The 14,229-nt window shown below is 35.5% G+C and overlaps 4 protein-coding genes across 7 annotated transcripts; 1 reads left to right on the top strand and 3 right to left on the bottom strand.

Annotated features, from left to right (window-relative positions):
- Positions 1-25: 25 nt before the first annotated feature.
- Positions 26-2,661, bottom strand: LOC110842006 (coiled-coil domain-containing protein 13). 2 transcript variants are annotated; one of them, XM_022087713.2, is made up of 9 exons: positions 2,490-2,661; positions 2,283-2,402; positions 2,018-2,222; positions 1,827-1,948; positions 1,438-1,754; positions 1,073-1,376; positions 804-974; positions 394-725; positions 26-303 (listed from the first exon to the last, which is right to left on the bottom strand). In XM_022087713.2, the coding sequence occupies exons 1-9, from the start codon at positions 2,580-2,582 to the stop codon at positions 135-137; spliced, it is 1,833 nt and encodes a 610-aa protein (XP_021943405.1). In that variant the 5' UTR covers positions 2,583-2,661; the 3' UTR covers positions 26-134. The 2 variants fall into 2 exon arrangements, with proteins under 2 accessions (XP_021943405.1, XP_035709793.1); XM_035853900.1 differs by lacking the exon at positions 2,490-2,661 and having other exon boundaries at positions 2,018-2,203.
- A 142-nt stretch (positions 2,662-2,803) lies between these two features.
- On the bottom strand, positions 2,804-5,196 carry LOC110850969 (syntaxin-5). The gene is made up of 8 exons (XM_022098587.2): positions 4,880-5,196; positions 4,362-4,804; positions 4,214-4,269; positions 4,033-4,136; positions 3,814-3,954; positions 3,642-3,735; positions 3,432-3,553; positions 2,804-3,355 (listed from the first exon to the last, which is right to left on the bottom strand). Exons 2-8 carry the CDS (start codon positions 4,640-4,642, stop codon positions 3,074-3,076), a joined length of 1,080 nt encoding a protein of 359 aa, XP_021954279.1. The 5' UTR covers positions 4,643-4,804; positions 4,880-5,196; the 3' UTR covers positions 2,804-3,073.
- A 286-nt stretch (positions 5,197-5,482) lies between these two features.
- LOC110841732 lies at positions 5,483-7,303 on the top strand. 3 transcript variants are annotated; one of them, XM_022087427.2, is made up of 5 exons: positions 5,483-5,619; positions 5,809-5,840; positions 5,985-6,226; positions 6,300-6,671; positions 6,733-7,303. In XM_022087427.2, the coding sequence occupies exons 1-5, from the start codon at positions 5,549-5,551 to the stop codon at positions 6,802-6,804; spliced, it is 789 nt and encodes a 262-aa protein (XP_021943119.2). In that variant the 5' UTR covers positions 5,483-5,548; the 3' UTR covers positions 6,805-7,303. The 3 variants fall into 3 exon arrangements, with proteins under 3 accessions (XP_021943119.2, XP_035709809.1, XP_035709801.1); XM_035853916.1 differs by having other exon boundaries at positions 5,970-6,205; XM_035853908.1 differs by having other exon boundaries at positions 5,970-6,226.
- LOC110841995 (collagen alpha-1(XXI) chain) lies at positions 6,805-11,240 on the bottom strand. The gene is made up of 14 exons (XM_022087704.2): positions 10,464-11,240; positions 9,051-9,119; positions 8,882-8,966; positions 8,767-8,809; positions 8,625-8,685; positions 8,426-8,512; positions 8,326-8,353; positions 8,133-8,166; positions 7,912-7,954; positions 7,637-7,820; positions 7,482-7,552; positions 7,322-7,414; positions 7,083-7,217; positions 6,805-7,018 (listed from the first exon to the last, which is right to left on the bottom strand). Exons 1-14 carry the CDS (start codon positions 10,548-10,550, stop codon positions 6,971-6,973), a joined length of 1,068 nt encoding a protein of 355 aa, XP_021943396.2. The 5' UTR covers positions 10,551-11,240; the 3' UTR covers positions 6,805-6,970.
- Between the last annotated feature and the right edge of the window lie 2,989 nt (positions 11,241-14,229).

Raw genomic sequence — 14,229 nt, 5'->3', positions numbered from 1 at the left:
AACGGATTGTCACATACTTGCAGTGTCAAAAGTGTAATGTCAAAAATCCAAAATTTTATTGTGTTGAGTTTAAATTAACATTAAAAAATTACTGTAAAGAGTTCCTTGCCATGTACTCCAAAGTCATATCCATGTCATTGTTTTGGCTTTCCCTTAGACGTGATATTAATATTGTCGAGAATAAGTTCTTGCTTCAGAGTCTCATAGACTTTTGCATAGTTGGACATCTCATTTTTATGAACAATTGTCAATTCTTGCAAATTATGCTTCAAGAGTACAATCTCTTTGTTGAGGAGATCAATTCTATATTATAAAAACATTTAAACATTGAATATATATTTAGTTATTAATTCGGTATATATAAATAGCCAAGGCGTAGTGGGTCCTACTGACCTTGTTTTTAATTTTTTCACTGAAGACGTTCCAGATGTGCTGGATTCTGAATTTAAACTGTAGAGTTCTCCAGTTTGTAGCTCACGAATCATGGTACGAATATTCTCAACTTCCTGTAGAATAGTAGAGTCGGTAACGTTAGCAGCGTCCAAACATTGGTCGATGCACTTGTTAGCTTGCTGGAGAACTACGTAAATTTGACTACTTTCTCGCTGGGCCTTGATAAGTTTATTACGATCCCTCTCAGATTCCGCAACCCCTTTATCAACAAGCTCAATCAGACGCTTCTGTTCCTTGTCACTGGACGCCAAGAGGTGGGAATATTGACGAAGCTGTAGAATATATAATTTAATTAACAAATATTCCAATACTTTTGACATGAAATATGTATCAACAAATGTGGTAAATACCTGAAGCTCAAGTTCTTGTAACCTCTCGATCGCATTCATTCCACCAGCCACTTTGCTGGAGCAGCATAATTCTAATTTATTCTGAAGCTCTATGATTTCACTGTCAGCTTTCTGGATAGCCTCCTGCTTCTCATTTATTACTTGTTGTAATCTGCCAACTATTGCACGCTCCTTTTGTTCCCAAAAAAATCATTTTTAGAAACCATGCTCAGTGACATATGAGGGGCTTAAAAATAATTTTGGAACTTTTAAAACAAAATCTGAGCTACCCTGGTAAGGGATCTAGTCGCCTCCTGAACTTCTAAACTGGTCTTATCTCGATTCCGTTTCTCGCGATCTTTAACACTGATAAGCTCTTGTTTCAATTGGTTCATTTCGTCCCAAATAGTTTTAGTCTCTAATTCTTTTTCTTGGAATTTAGCATCAGTTAAATCAATTTGATTTCTGTAAGATTTGCCTTGTGCCTCAAGCGTTTGAATACGAGCTTTGCTGGCTTTAAGATCCTGTTGTCGATTTTTCAAGTCTTGAGAGAGTTGTGCTATTTCACCGTTAAGTTTCCGAATCTGCTCCTGTCTAAGAAAGTTTAGACATTTGAATTCATTTTCTTACAAAATTATTATTTTAAATCCAATACTTTTTCATATCTTGTTGCATCAATCCAGTTCTATTGGATGGTGCATAGTTGGAAGAAATGCTGAGACTTGTAACGCTTCCATATTTTTTTGGAATATTAGAAGAAGCTTCAGAACACATGGATGCATCGCCATCCCCCAAAAAACACGGCCCATCTCCACAGAAATTTTCCGGTTTATTCATTAATTTTGCTTGCAAATCTGTCACTTTCTGCTGCAAAGAAATAATTTGCTGCTGCCGACCACGCCATGAGCATTGAGAAACAGAATTAAGAACGGACTGAGGAGTTGCTGAGTCACCGACTTCTTGGGCTAATGCCTGAAATGCGATAAATTCATGCATTAAGTGTACAAATTATATTTTATCAGTCAAATATTAACGTCTTCATACTCTGGTAGCAGTTTTGAGTTCAATTTGAAGTTGGTGACACTTTCGACGATATTCCATCATCTTATTTGTCAAATGGGTAACCTGACTCGGAGAAGACATGACAGATACAGCGTCCTCATCAACTATTGATATCAATATTATGCATGTACAAATAGCATTTGTCTCATGATTTCCATTAGTGGAATGCTTACCAGCTTCTGATTTATCCTTATCTTCAAACTCTTTATCAGATTGAAACTGAAGAAGCTGCTCATTTTCACTCATGATTTTCTTCAACTTGGTTTTTGCACCTTCCAGTTGAGCAGTCATGTCCCTGTTCTTCTTGCTTAATTCCACGATTTTGGATGCCATCAGAGATTGAGGCGGCATAGTATCCACTGTCCCATTATTTGCAGCCTTTTGTTTTTTATCACATACATATGTATTACATGGGACAAGATAAGTCAGGTTTCTTACCAATTTCAACTCGTTTTTCTGGTGTTGGAATTGCTCAAGTTTGGATTTCCGTAGTTCAATAACTTCCTTGTCCAAGTAGATAATGTGGCGTTTCAACTGGCAGTTTTGTTCAATGACACTCTAGAGCGTTTTAAAAACAATCAGCACCACGGTTCATATATATAATTCTATAAATACTTTCTCTGGGTGCTTTCCTGTACGGCATACATTTAGCTTTGTCCGCAAATGATGACATAGCTCCATAGGAAACTCCACCCCTTCCGGAATGTCAAATAATGCTTTCTCAATGTCCAAATTCATACTTGATCTTGCTTGGTTTCTATTAAAATAAGTGTACAAACAAGTGTGCAAATGTACTTTCGGATTACCAGTGTTTACGAGCAGTTACACAAAATTATACTGATAGAAATGACTCGACAGTCCGTGGCAACCTATATAAATAATAACAATAAATGACTTGCAACAACATATTGCTAAATACAACATATTCAAGAAAATAAGGCGAAACTAGAACGTTCAAATACAGAAATAGTGATATCCTTTAATGCTTCATTCGACAAAATAATGTATGATTGACAAGTAAAAGTTTACTTTCCTCCTTCATAATAATAATATGTAATATGCAAACGCATATTACGAATGCATGAAATAAACTAAATTGCTCCGAGTAAATTTTTAAAAAGGAATGATTTGATTTATAAATTTTTATAGCACAATGGTATCTGGAAATTTGTATAGAAAACATGCGTCGGAGTAGTTAAATTTAGTAAAACATTCTCACATACTTAGTTTCATGTTAGGAATATTATAAATATTACGAAAAAGAATATGAGAAGTGCAAAAACTTTTATCATTAGCCATCGATTGGACGTCACTGAGCGAAAATATTTTAGCAATTCGGTATGCGCAGCTTCTACATTCATTTCTGCATCTTCAACGTTGCTGTCTATCCTTTGAACAACTTCCTCTTGTTCTTTGACCATCATAGCCAACTGTTGAAAAATCCCACCGAGTTCGACAATAGTGGATTCAATAGATTGCATGGCTTCTGCTCTACTAGATAGATATGACTCCTGAAACAGCATTAGAGTTATTAGTTACATTCTCCACGCCACAATAACATAAAATGCTTCGTTTTATTTGTCGTACAGTCTCGTCTTGACCATAAAGTTGGGCTTGACGGTGCCGCAACGCTCCAGCACCACCGCTTTCTCCTCCCATGTCAATTGCTACATCTCCTGCGTAACTATCGTCCGGAACTAATGCAGATCCTATTGATAAAACAAAATTGAACTTCCATTGTTTACATATTTTATTATAAACCAATTCAAATAGTGAATTTATATTTCCAACAAGTACCTTTGTAGTATCCAGTTAACGCAGAAGGAGGTAGCGTAGACGTTACTGGGCCTTGCGTAAACTGGTCCTGTCTAGACCTCTGTTCTTTAAGATTCTGCAAAAAAATATGAATTGTGTCAGCCCGATGGAAATTTATGCAGTCATAACGAATCGGGTTGAACAAAAAACTTACTTCCGTACGAACTTGCAAGACTTGCTTAAATTCGTTCGACATTGTAGCTAATCTAGATTGAAGGCCTACAACCACTCCAGATGAATGTGATTGGAGATGTTTTCCATTAACCGTTTGATTTCCTCGAGCAAACTTTTGAAGCTGAACAAACACAATGAAACATTTAACACATGCATTGACACCGACACGTCTCATATATAAATATTATCTACATTTTACCTTAGCTATATCTTGATTCAATGCATTTATATCTTCTTTGATGATAAATGTTAATTCTTGAATCTCAACAGATTTGTCGTCGAATAAAGATTTTCGTTTTGCGACTGCAGAAAAATAAATTCATTTCAGAAATGAGCAATAAGAATTGCATGATGTTATTCTTAAATTATTTTTCACTTACGTAGTGCGAGTTTCTCCAATTTGCTGTATGTCTTTGCGATATTTCCACCGATGGATCTAATAAATAAAAATTTGACTTGTACACATGCATTTGTTTGAACCGTTGGTACGAATAATCAAGCGTTTCAGAAAACTACCAACATACATACTTTGCGATTCTCATAAATTCGGAGTACTGATCCAGATTTCGATTGACTTTGTTGTTGGTAATATTTAGGGCGTTAGGTTGTCGCATTTGGGCTCGACCCTGGAGTGAGCGCAAAGCGGACTGGAATTCTGAAGTTCTGTCGCGACCCATGTTATTTTCCTTGTCCTCCTCGTCCCTCCACAAATTGGTGTAGGATTTGGATGATCCGGCGGCTGGGAGCAACTTGTCTATTTCCGTCGTGTCCTCTGATTTCGAACTGACTCGTCTCCGGGTCACACTCATCTCAATCTCATAATTTGCTCTCACGGCACCAAAAAAGGCACACTTTCTCCCCACACAAAATTTCGATTAATTGATAGTAATAATCACAAAAATATTTCACGTGGATACTTCAAATCAATCTTTCTTTAGTTTCTTCTTCAGCTCGATCAGCAAATAGAACTTCTATTTGGTAAGTAAAACAAACTGTGTACATTTCATTTTAATTCATACTAATAATTGCAAATTCGAGTAAATTACCTTCACTCTAGTCTCCAACAATAATGTGTAATAAATTGTATTTCCCGATTGCTTGGGTAATTAAAAATATTTGATATTTAAATTCAGAGTTGACCTAAATTAACTTTCAATATTTGTCCTTCAATTCAATTAAATCTCTCAATTTTAGCTACGAAATTTTGTTTAAAAACGAACTTAAATCCACAATTGCACTTAAAAATTAGCAATACTGCTAAATTGGCCTGGCTGCTGGGGATTAATATTGGTGACGCAAATCACTGATTTCCTTGATAATAATTGTAACTCACTTTACTAGCTATTCTCTAGTCTAATAATGTGGCAATGATGAAGGAAGGTGTTTAACTATGGGAGCTATAACGTTAAATAGTTTTGTTTGTGAAAGTAAAGTGGTGGTGGCTCTATATAGTTGCTACTCATTCATTGTCAGATGACGGAATATAAATAAGCAGCAGCAGTATAATATTGGTGGTGGTGGTGGATTGCAGTTTGCACTGCTTGACTACGTGTAAAATTTCCCAAAGATCCGCTCTACTCGAAATAATACGAGCAAGTACACTCTGCTCGATGAAGTCTCGTCTCATCGCCCGTCTCATCTCAGCCCCATAATTTCATGGCATCCCAAATCGTGACCAAAGTGAGACACAGGGAATCAATAAGGTCACACATTCAATGCGGTTGTTTGGGATGAGACGATTTCATGTGAATTATGACCACGTAAATAGTAACGAGTGCAGAGAAAGGTGAGACGGTCCTTGTATTTGGTTAGTCTCAAGGTGTTTTGTGCTGATATGTGTGTGTAAAATGGAATTGATTTACTTTTCGAGTGACCTGTGAAAATCTCACGCTCACGCATTTTTGCTGCTTTCTTCTTGCTCTTTGTCTTTCTAGACCGAATCGGTTGGTACAAAATAATGCCCTTTGTCTTGCAGAATTCGGATCAGCAACACAGTTTACTTTTCAGGTATAAATGGCATGACTTGTTTTCAAATGAGACCAGTTGTGGTTTTGAATTAGAGTTGGGTTTACCTGAACTAAATTATTGGAAATAAAAATAATAAAAATATGTTGTTTAAAATAATTACATCTCTAGCTCTTCCTTTCGTAGTAGTGACTAGTCTTTGTGGTCAACTTGTTTTTGGGGACTATGAGATAAACGATACCGAGGTGGGTGTGTACCACTCTGCTGCGGAGGGTCGTCAGTTGATAGAGAATCCAAAGTATTCCAGCGTTACGTTCAATAATTTTAAGCCGATCACCGCCGCCACGTCGACGTTGAGAAGTAAATCGCATCCGGTTGTGAGAACGGGAAAGATAAAAATGAGAATGGTAGAGAGCAATTCTGTTATGGTATATTGTTCTTACACGTAATTGTGCAACTCGTTATTGGTCTGTGAATTTGCAATGATTATATTTTCTATAGGATTCGGATGACCAGCATTTATACGAGGATAGACCATTACATCAACATTACGGTATTCCGTACATGTATACTGGACCCAATAATGGACAAGGAAGTGGGTTCTACGTGCAACGCCCACAACAACAAGGTTATGAGGAATACATGCATGATATCGAAGCCAAGGAAGCTGCATTAAAAGGATTTGGGGTTGGATTGGCAATTGGATTAGGAGCACTTGGCAGTTTAACTGGATTGTTGAAATTGATTTGGATTCCTTTGCTGGCGTTGGGGGCATTGTTGCCACTTTTGCTGCTTTTCACAACACCAATTCCAGTGATCAGCATGGGGAAAATGTTGTTGGGGAGTGTAAATGTGAAGCAAGCAAGGTTACAGGTAAGTACTTTTATTATAATTATGCTGGAATGTTTTATTTACAAATTTCTTCGTCTGTTAGGATGCAATAGAGGAAGTTATGAAGAAGTTGCCGGAGAATTTAAGCAAAACTTCGTCTGTAAAAGAGTCATAATTAATTTTTAAACCAGTTTTATATTTACAACTTCAAAATGTATATAATTAAGGATAAATTCCAAGCTTGTTTCAATGTTTTTGACAATTTATGAATCACATGTAGTTAAAACATAATCAAAAAAATAATTCAGAGATTGATTCCAATATTGCTACAACCAGGTTGATTATACTTGACCTCTTCCATGCCTGTATCTTTTCAAATAATTTGAATTCTGAAAAAATGAAGAAACGAGTTCAAAATCTATCTTACATCCCATGCTTAATTTATGGACATACTCTAATTTTCTCATTGTAATAAGGTTTTTCTGCGACATCGTTAACATAGTGTCGATGTGTGGGATCAAGCGGTTGACTTTCTGCGACGGAATAAGCTTGGGATTGGTCTGGTCTATCAAGTCTCAAATTCCCGAGCTGCAAATTTAATATGCAAATATGATCATTATTACACGCATAAGTTACCATCTAATAAATAAATACAGATAGTTTTAATACGATAATATAGAGCTTTGACTTACTGGAATCTCCTTCCAACCATTTTTGACTCTGAAAAAAGCCCTTTCATCCTCTTCAACAAAACAAAGCGTACCTGGACGACTCCTCACGAGTCTCTATTTTTTTGATAAATATACCAAAATTATAAAATGCCAGATCAACATAATTTTCATCTTTTTTCACCATGTCTGCTTCCGTTTTAAAGACGCTAGCTCCGGGTACCATTGTGAACTCTGGAGGACTGCCTGGTGGACCTACGGGTAGATTAGAATAATTCCGTGTTACTTGCTTACACACTTCACTTAATGTTTGCTAATTTTGTACAAAAATCTCTTTACCTTCCCCTCCCTTTTCACCCTTGACGCCTTGTGGACCGGGCAGTGGGACCAAAACAGAGCCATCCGCTCTCAAATTTGACCTTGGGCCCATCCTTCCGCAACACGCTCCGGGCATTCCAACAAGTCCCCTCTCGCCTTTGGAGCCCTTTAGCATCTCGAGATCCGAAAGGCTGACTGGTTCCCCCTGCAAGAAAAAAAGGAAATGTATTCGCAAGGCAAGATATGAATGGGTCATTAGTTAAGAAATGGAGAATATGGTAATCTCAATTCCGGACCTTGGCACCCTTCTCGCCTTGAATGCTGATTCCACGCTCTCCCCTAAACAAAAAGGAAACGACCAGGATTTGATTAAAAGATCATTTTGATAAATTAACTTTGACAGCAAATGCTTTGACTTTCGGCTCCCTCTTCGTATATATAATGCACCAATATGGGTCTGAATTTCACTAAATAAGCTGCATTGGTATGTAATACAGATGATTAACATGCCACTTACTTTGCTCCCGGCTCTCCATTCATCCCCCTCCGGCCTAAATAAGGTGTGTACAATTTAGATAATAACGTTGATTACCCTGGCTTTAGGCCGAACACATACGATAAACTACTTATTAACGTTTGGGTTAGTTTATAAAGCTGAAATTTTTCAAGCAGAATTGAACAAAATAAAAATACAAAGATTTTCATTTAACCTCTCCTTCCTGACTCTCCTTTCTCGCCCTGAAAGTTGATTTATTGAATATATTTGATAACCCTTTACAATGAATGCATAGAAATTTGCAGACAGCTTACTTTGACTTCAATGTAGCTTCCTTGACGCAAAACTGTGGTAAATGGAGTCCCTCGTTCTCCCTTGCTTCCTTTTAAACCACTGCGACCCTGCATCAAAATTTGAGGTAAATAGTTAAATGCAGTAATTTTTCAAAGTTTACGAACGTGCATTATCAATGTGTTTAAGAAGTACGTAGGGGCAAATCAAATAGTTAAGTACCGGAATTCCTGGTTCTCCTTTTTCTGCAATTCTACGATAAGAACTTTCGCCTGGCAGTCCGCTGCAATTCCAAATCGATAAACGTTTCAAAAGAGTTTGTCATCATTCAATGTTAAACTTAAAAATTGGAGTCAACTATTACGGTTCTCCTTTCTCTCCATCACGTCCATTTCTACCAGGCAAACCTAATAATTAAGCATATAAAAAATTATCCTATGTATCCGGTACACATTGATATTGACAAATTTATGTGCTACCTGTAGGACCCATTGGACCCTCCAACCCCCTTTCTCCATCTCTTCCCTTGAACACCCAACTAAACGATTCATCCCTTGAGATCGACTATATAAATGGGAAAATTTTCAAATTTCTACTAATACGAAACTTTGAAGACGTGAATAAATACTAAGTGTATGGAATGCTTACATTCATGAAAGAAGGCAAGTTGCTGTAAATTTCGGTATAGTTGCACCCACATTTCGAGTCGTCATTCGGCTAAAAGTTCAAGAAAATACTTTTTTCATCCTATTATTATTCAGACATTGATGAATCCGGATTTAAAGAATTTGCATCCTAATGAAACAATTTAACACTTTGGATATGCAAATAAGTAACTGGGTGAAACATGACACAAGTTTGCAATGCATACTGTATACATAATAATGATGTAATTGGAATAAATTTCTGCAGATAAGCACGTGAAAAACAAACTTGTCTTACTCTGTAATCTTTTGGTTCATTTTTGTTGGAAATTACAATACCAAATATCTGTGCAAGCCATTTTCCCAGGATTTATTTTGAGCGTTTTACATTTCATTAACCTTTCATTGTCTCATCGCTTTATTTATCCCGACAGGTAGGAATGAGCAATCTACTCGAACTGGTTCTGAAGGTTGAAATATGACAAGAAATGCAACGTTCTCCTCGTCGTAATCTGCTTTGTTCGCTAAATGTCACTGGTGGTCGTTGATGTATTTGTATTGTTGATACTTTGCGATCTCATTAACACACCTCAAAATTTCAGTATCATTTTAATTACGAGTAGTAGATAGCTCAAAATTACTTTTATCAATAAATAATCATGTAATAGTCAAAATATTCGTGCTAATTTGTATGTACTCCAAAAATAAATGCAAATTCAAATAGTACTAGGCAGTTTTATGCCAGCAATACTTGAATAGTCTCTTTGCTCTCTGTATTGCCCAAATTTCAACGTGCATGGGAAAAAACTCTTTCGTTTTTACAATTAATTATTACAGCAAATAAAATTAAGTTAGCATTAAATTAACTCAGGAAAACACATTTTTGTCGGTCCGAAAAGGAATTGTCTTTAATTTGCAGAATATTTTTCATTCCAAGTTTATTAAGATTTGTGATGAGCCTGAGTAACGTGAACACAATCACTCAGCAAGAGGTGGGTGAGCCAGGATTGCAAATTATGTAAACGGGGAAGAAGTCATCAAGAAAAATAATGCTTAATAATGCCAGCCTGGCCCAATATTTATTGCAATGCTCCCTTTTACGGAGTTTTTCTGAATTAGATTGTCTTCAATGGATGATATAACGACCTTATAAGGACGAGGAAATGTCAGGTAAAGCAAATTTGTACATTTAGTTTCAAAGATTTCTTGTAATTTATTTAACGAGACTTCAGATAAAGTTTCAAATCTGCGAGATTTGCCAAAACTTAATTTTCAATTGTCTTTGACCTCAAGTAGTATATAAACAACACACGCAGCCTGATAAAGAAAATGTTGACATGCCGTGACACGTTTCATAAGTTATTAACCCTAATAATAAACGCTAACTTACTTTAAAATCAATTTCATTGTCACTTACCCTTAAAGTGTACGAATACCTGGCCGATATCACCTGCCCAACAAAGACTGGTATGGCAAGACAGAGAAAGACATTAATGTTCATCATGACTGCTTCAATCCTAATTAGTGAAAGCGATTATATGTAAACATTCTAATAAACGGTACTCTTTATACGTAACTAAACTTTTAATTTCACTACAAATCACACTCGCAAAAATTGAAGTTAATTTTTCCAAAATAAAATTTTTCACGTTTTGGATAAAATTTTGCACAACTGAAAATACAATTTCAACGAATCATTTATAGTTTATGTTTATATAGTTTGCTAAACACACAATTGGAATTGCAAATTAAAAGACTACAAATCCGTGATATGTTCCTTTTGTCACGAAACCCAATATCTTGCACGTTTGTTCATTTTAGAGCCAAGTTTATGTACACAATACGGATTTAACAATATCTATCCTTCCCAGTTTATTCACTTAAAAATGTACGCTATTTATTAGTCTATTTACTCACTTCTTACTTGTGTATAGCCCATCGTGAACTTGGGCTAATTTTATTGTGTAATTAATAATTGTGAGTTAATTTAAGTACCCAGTTAAACAGTTTCGCTGGGATCAAAGCTGAAGAAAGAGACGTGTGAAAGTGCATGCAGTGGTGGGGCTCCTAATTCTGACTGATTTGATTAAATTGGTGAGGAAAGTGAGACCGAGTTGGTTGAGGCTCAACCGCTCAACTCTTGCTAAGAAAATAAGAGATTTCTCGCAGTCAGCACAAGTGGATCTTGTGGGGCAGATATTGTAGTGTTTGTGCTTTTTGTTGTTGTCTTGTCTCATGCAGATTTGAGACCGGAGCAGAAGTAGTTGGTGGTTGGTAAACAAGAAGAAGTTGGAAATCTTTCGGATCATGTTTTGTAATGTTATCTTGGCAGTTTTGTTCAGTAATCCTCTAATATAATGCTGAATCACTTGGTTGGATGAGATGAAGGTTCTGTATCGGGTTACCAGAGTATTTTGCCATGGAATGATCGTGTTTTTATAGAAATGCTCTTTGATTTTCTGTAATAAGTGAGATAGGAATATGTATTTGGAAAAATTTCAATATAATAATTCAAATTTTTGTTGTAAGAAGCTACATTTGGTCGGTTCATTTTATTTTGGCCGTAAGATAAAATAAATGTATTATGCTTTTTCATTACATATTTTCACTTTTGCATAGCTATTGTTGACGGAAATGAGAAATGGAACAGGATGAACATTTAATAGTTTAGGCTAAAATATACGTATTATAATCAGAGTTGAATCATTAAACTCGGAAGTTTTGATAGTTTCAAGGGTCAAATCTGAGATTGATTTCGTCCGTAAATTTCGATATCGATAAAGCTGTCTAGCGAGAATTTTATTCTTTGAAAATCATTATCTAGACTAAAAATTAGGTAATTTATTTGTAAACAAAGTCGTAAAATGTCAAATGTGCATATGTATGTTTGCCTCTCGGGGTAACAGAATTTTCAATTTTGTTATGCATTGAGTTTTACTAATCCAAAGTTAAACGCCATACTTAGGATTAGGATTTCTGCTCTTATATTTCTGGAAAAAATAATCACAGCAAAATTGTACAAATGAGTGATAGCTTTGGATAGCCTTCAGCTTGAGAAAAAGTGTTGCTCACGGGTTATTGAGACTGCTTCACACTTAAATACGTAATGTATGTAGCCATTTGTTTATATGCAGTGCAAGGCCGGAGAGTGAATAATTGAAGAAGGCACTACTTGATCAGATTTTGTTTCACTCGTGAGGAACATGATAAACATGACAGCATACTAATTTCCTAGAAAAGCTTGGTCGTACACAGTTTTCAAATTATTGGAATCGTGCACAATTAAGCATGTGAAGACGGAGAGTCGAAATTAAAATGCCCAAAATGTACTCTGCTCGAGCAAGAGCCCCACCTGTTACTTAAACTGCCGACTGAGCTTTTTTCAATCTGCAAAACGAAGAGATTGTTAAATTAAATTAGTATTTGCCAAACAAGCTCATTGATTTATAGCTGTTTGCTGCAGGAGACTCTTTGTACATTCTTGAAGCTTTTAAAGTGCGACTTAGATTATCTGTGTACAATATCTTTGTACTTATGCATGTAAACAAGAAATGCATATATGTACTTACATAGTTAATATATGTATGCTTTGGTCTTGAATTTTAAATCATTTGAAACATAAGTAGTGTACGTTGCTGGAAATTGATACATTATAAAAAAAATTGAATTATGTTCAATGAATGACATCAGAATCTCATGCTAAATAAACTTGCTCATGTTTTAGACGTATGTACGCTGTCCAGTCCAGTATAGCACGTTGAATTACCCATGAAATCAAATGGGAGCACACAATTTCATCAAAATTTAATCCACTAATTAAAGTTTAGACAAGAAACAACAGCAATTTCCAGCATAAATCTTGTCATATCCTAATTCTCGTAGTTCTATGTGTGATACGTGCTTTTGTTTCACGGTTTATGTGTCATACTCGAAAGTGAAAAAATTCCATGGGGAAGATTGAAGGTCTGGTTGACGGATGTGTGATGTTTGTGACAGAATAGTCGACGAAGGGTAAAACATTTATAGCCGTGAATTTCAAGGCATTCCTCTCGGGTAAGAAAATGTCGTAAAACTGGATAAACTATCTTTTTGAAATAAGAACCTGAGTTCGAGTATATATTCGAACTTTTAAACTGGACCAATTACTTATACTGTGGAAGCTACACTTTGCAAATAAGTGTATACGCATGTACTCCATATGCATAAATCATTATTATTAATTGCCAGAAATAATTTTTATTTAGATTGACCTGTCTACAAGTCACTGCGAAAACGTAAGCAGTTTTTCTAGTCACACATACTTAAATTGAAATTGAAGATGATAATAAACTTGAGGAGGAAGGCGAAGACATAGTGACGTTTGCACTTACAAACCCTAATATGTACTTATAACGACGCCACGCTAAATGTCATACTAAATAACATTAAACCTACATATTTGCTCAACTGACAAGCGTGTATCTTTACTAAACGTACTGAAGCTGTAAATTATCCTAATATAGTAAAAGTTAGATAGGAAGTGAGTAAAAAACAACAAACTTACAATGCACATGTCAGACATGTTTCGCACGGATCTTGTTGAAACTAGCACTAAAATCTCAAGGAACTAAACACAAACAATAGTTAGTATGAAATTTGAGCACTTCTGCAGAATTCGCGAAATGGCGAACGTTTTAAGTTGGCGAAAATGCGTATTTTCACCATGCGAAACTATATGGAGTTCACCTCTCCGCTTTTCTCCTGCGCTTCTCTTCACGAGGTCATCCGTTTTCGCTCAAAATTGAATTAATTAATTTCCTAACCAAGTTCTCATCCGATTTTTTATATTTGGACTTTACATAATTTTTGAGCACTTTTTAATATTTAAAATGGATTCAACTAACTTATAAGTGGATATTATTTTTCAAAATTGTTTCAGAATAATACATTCGATGTTTCTATTTATTCCCTTGGCGTGCTTTAAAGATTTTGATGACAAAAATCTTATGACTTTGTGTAATGTTAGCCCTTATCACACATAGGGAACTAGGTATATTTGGTTTTTTATGGTCTAATATATAAATAAGTTTACAAATATAAATATGCAATGTGAAAAAAGGAAAATCGAATCCACTATTCTGAAATCTCAACAAATTCTTAAAAAATTCCAATGATAGCAACTTAATTTTTATGTTAAATATTAA

The sequence above is a fragment of the Folsomia candida genome, unplaced genomic scaffold (assembly GCF_002217175.1).
Source record: "Folsomia candida strain VU population unplaced genomic scaffold, ASM221717v1 Fcan01_Sc001, whole genome shotgun sequence".
Classification (NCBI taxonomy): Eukaryota; Metazoa; Arthropoda; class Collembola; order Entomobryomorpha; family Isotomidae; genus Folsomia; species Folsomia candida.
The sequence above is the reverse complement of the archived record's forward strand: the minus strand, read 5'-3'. Positions and strand labels throughout refer to the sequence as shown.

What these genes read in the sequence shown, in the direction of transcription:
- LOC110842006 (XM_022087713.2), bottom strand. Translation starts at nt 2,582, where the DNA reads ATGAATTTGGACATTGAGAAAGCATTATTTGACATTCCGGAAGGGGTG. An exon ending in ATGCAACAAGATATGAAAAA is followed by an intron (nt 1,377 to 1,437) that starts GTATTGGATTTA and finishes AAACTTTCTTAG; the next exon opens with ACAGGAGCAGATTCGGAAAC. An exon ending in CGACTAGATCCCTTACCAGG is followed by an intron (nt 975 to 1,072) that starts GTAGCTCAGATT and finishes TGGGAACAAAAG; the next exon opens with GAGCGTGCAATAGTTGGCAG.
- LOC110850969 (XM_022098587.2), bottom strand. Translation starts at nt 4,642, where the DNA reads ATGAGTGTGACCCGGAGACGAGTCAGTTCGAAATCAGAGGACACGACG. An exon ending in TCTTGCAAGTTCGTACGGAA is followed by an intron (nt 3,736 to 3,813) that starts GTAAGTTTTTTG and finishes ATTTTTTTGCAG; the next exon opens with AATCTTAAAGAACAGAGGTC. An exon ending in GTTAACTGGATACTACAAAG is followed by an intron (nt 3,554 to 3,641) that starts GTACTTGTTGGA and finishes TTTTATCAATAG; the next exon opens with GATCTGCATTAGTTCCGGAC.
- LOC110841732 (XM_035853908.1), top strand. Translation starts at nt 5,549, where the DNA reads ATGCGGTTGTTTGGGATGAGACGATTTCATGTGAATTATGACCACGTA. An exon ending in CAACACAGTTTACTTTTCAG is followed by an intron (nt 5,841 to 5,969) that starts GTATAAATGGCA and finishes TTACATCTCTAG; the next exon opens with CTCTTCCTTTCGTAGTAGTG. An exon ending in TAGAGAGCAATTCTGTTATG is followed by an intron (nt 6,227 to 6,299) that starts GTATATTGTTCT and finishes TATTTTCTATAG; the next exon opens with GATTCGGATGACCAGCATTT.
- LOC110841995 (XM_022087704.2), bottom strand. Translation starts at nt 10,550, where the DNA reads ATGATGAACATTAATGTCTTTCTCTGTCTTGCCATACCAGTCTTTGTT. An exon ending in GGTATTCGTACACTTTAAGG is followed by an intron (nt 9,120 to 10,463) that starts GTAAGTGACAAT and finishes TTGAACTTTTAG; the next exon opens with CCGAATGACGACTCGAAATG. An exon ending in AATGGAGAGCCGGGAGCAAA is followed by an intron (nt 7,955 to 8,132) that starts GTAAGTGGCATG and finishes CTTTTTGTTTAG; the next exon opens with GGGAGAGCGTGGAATCAGCA.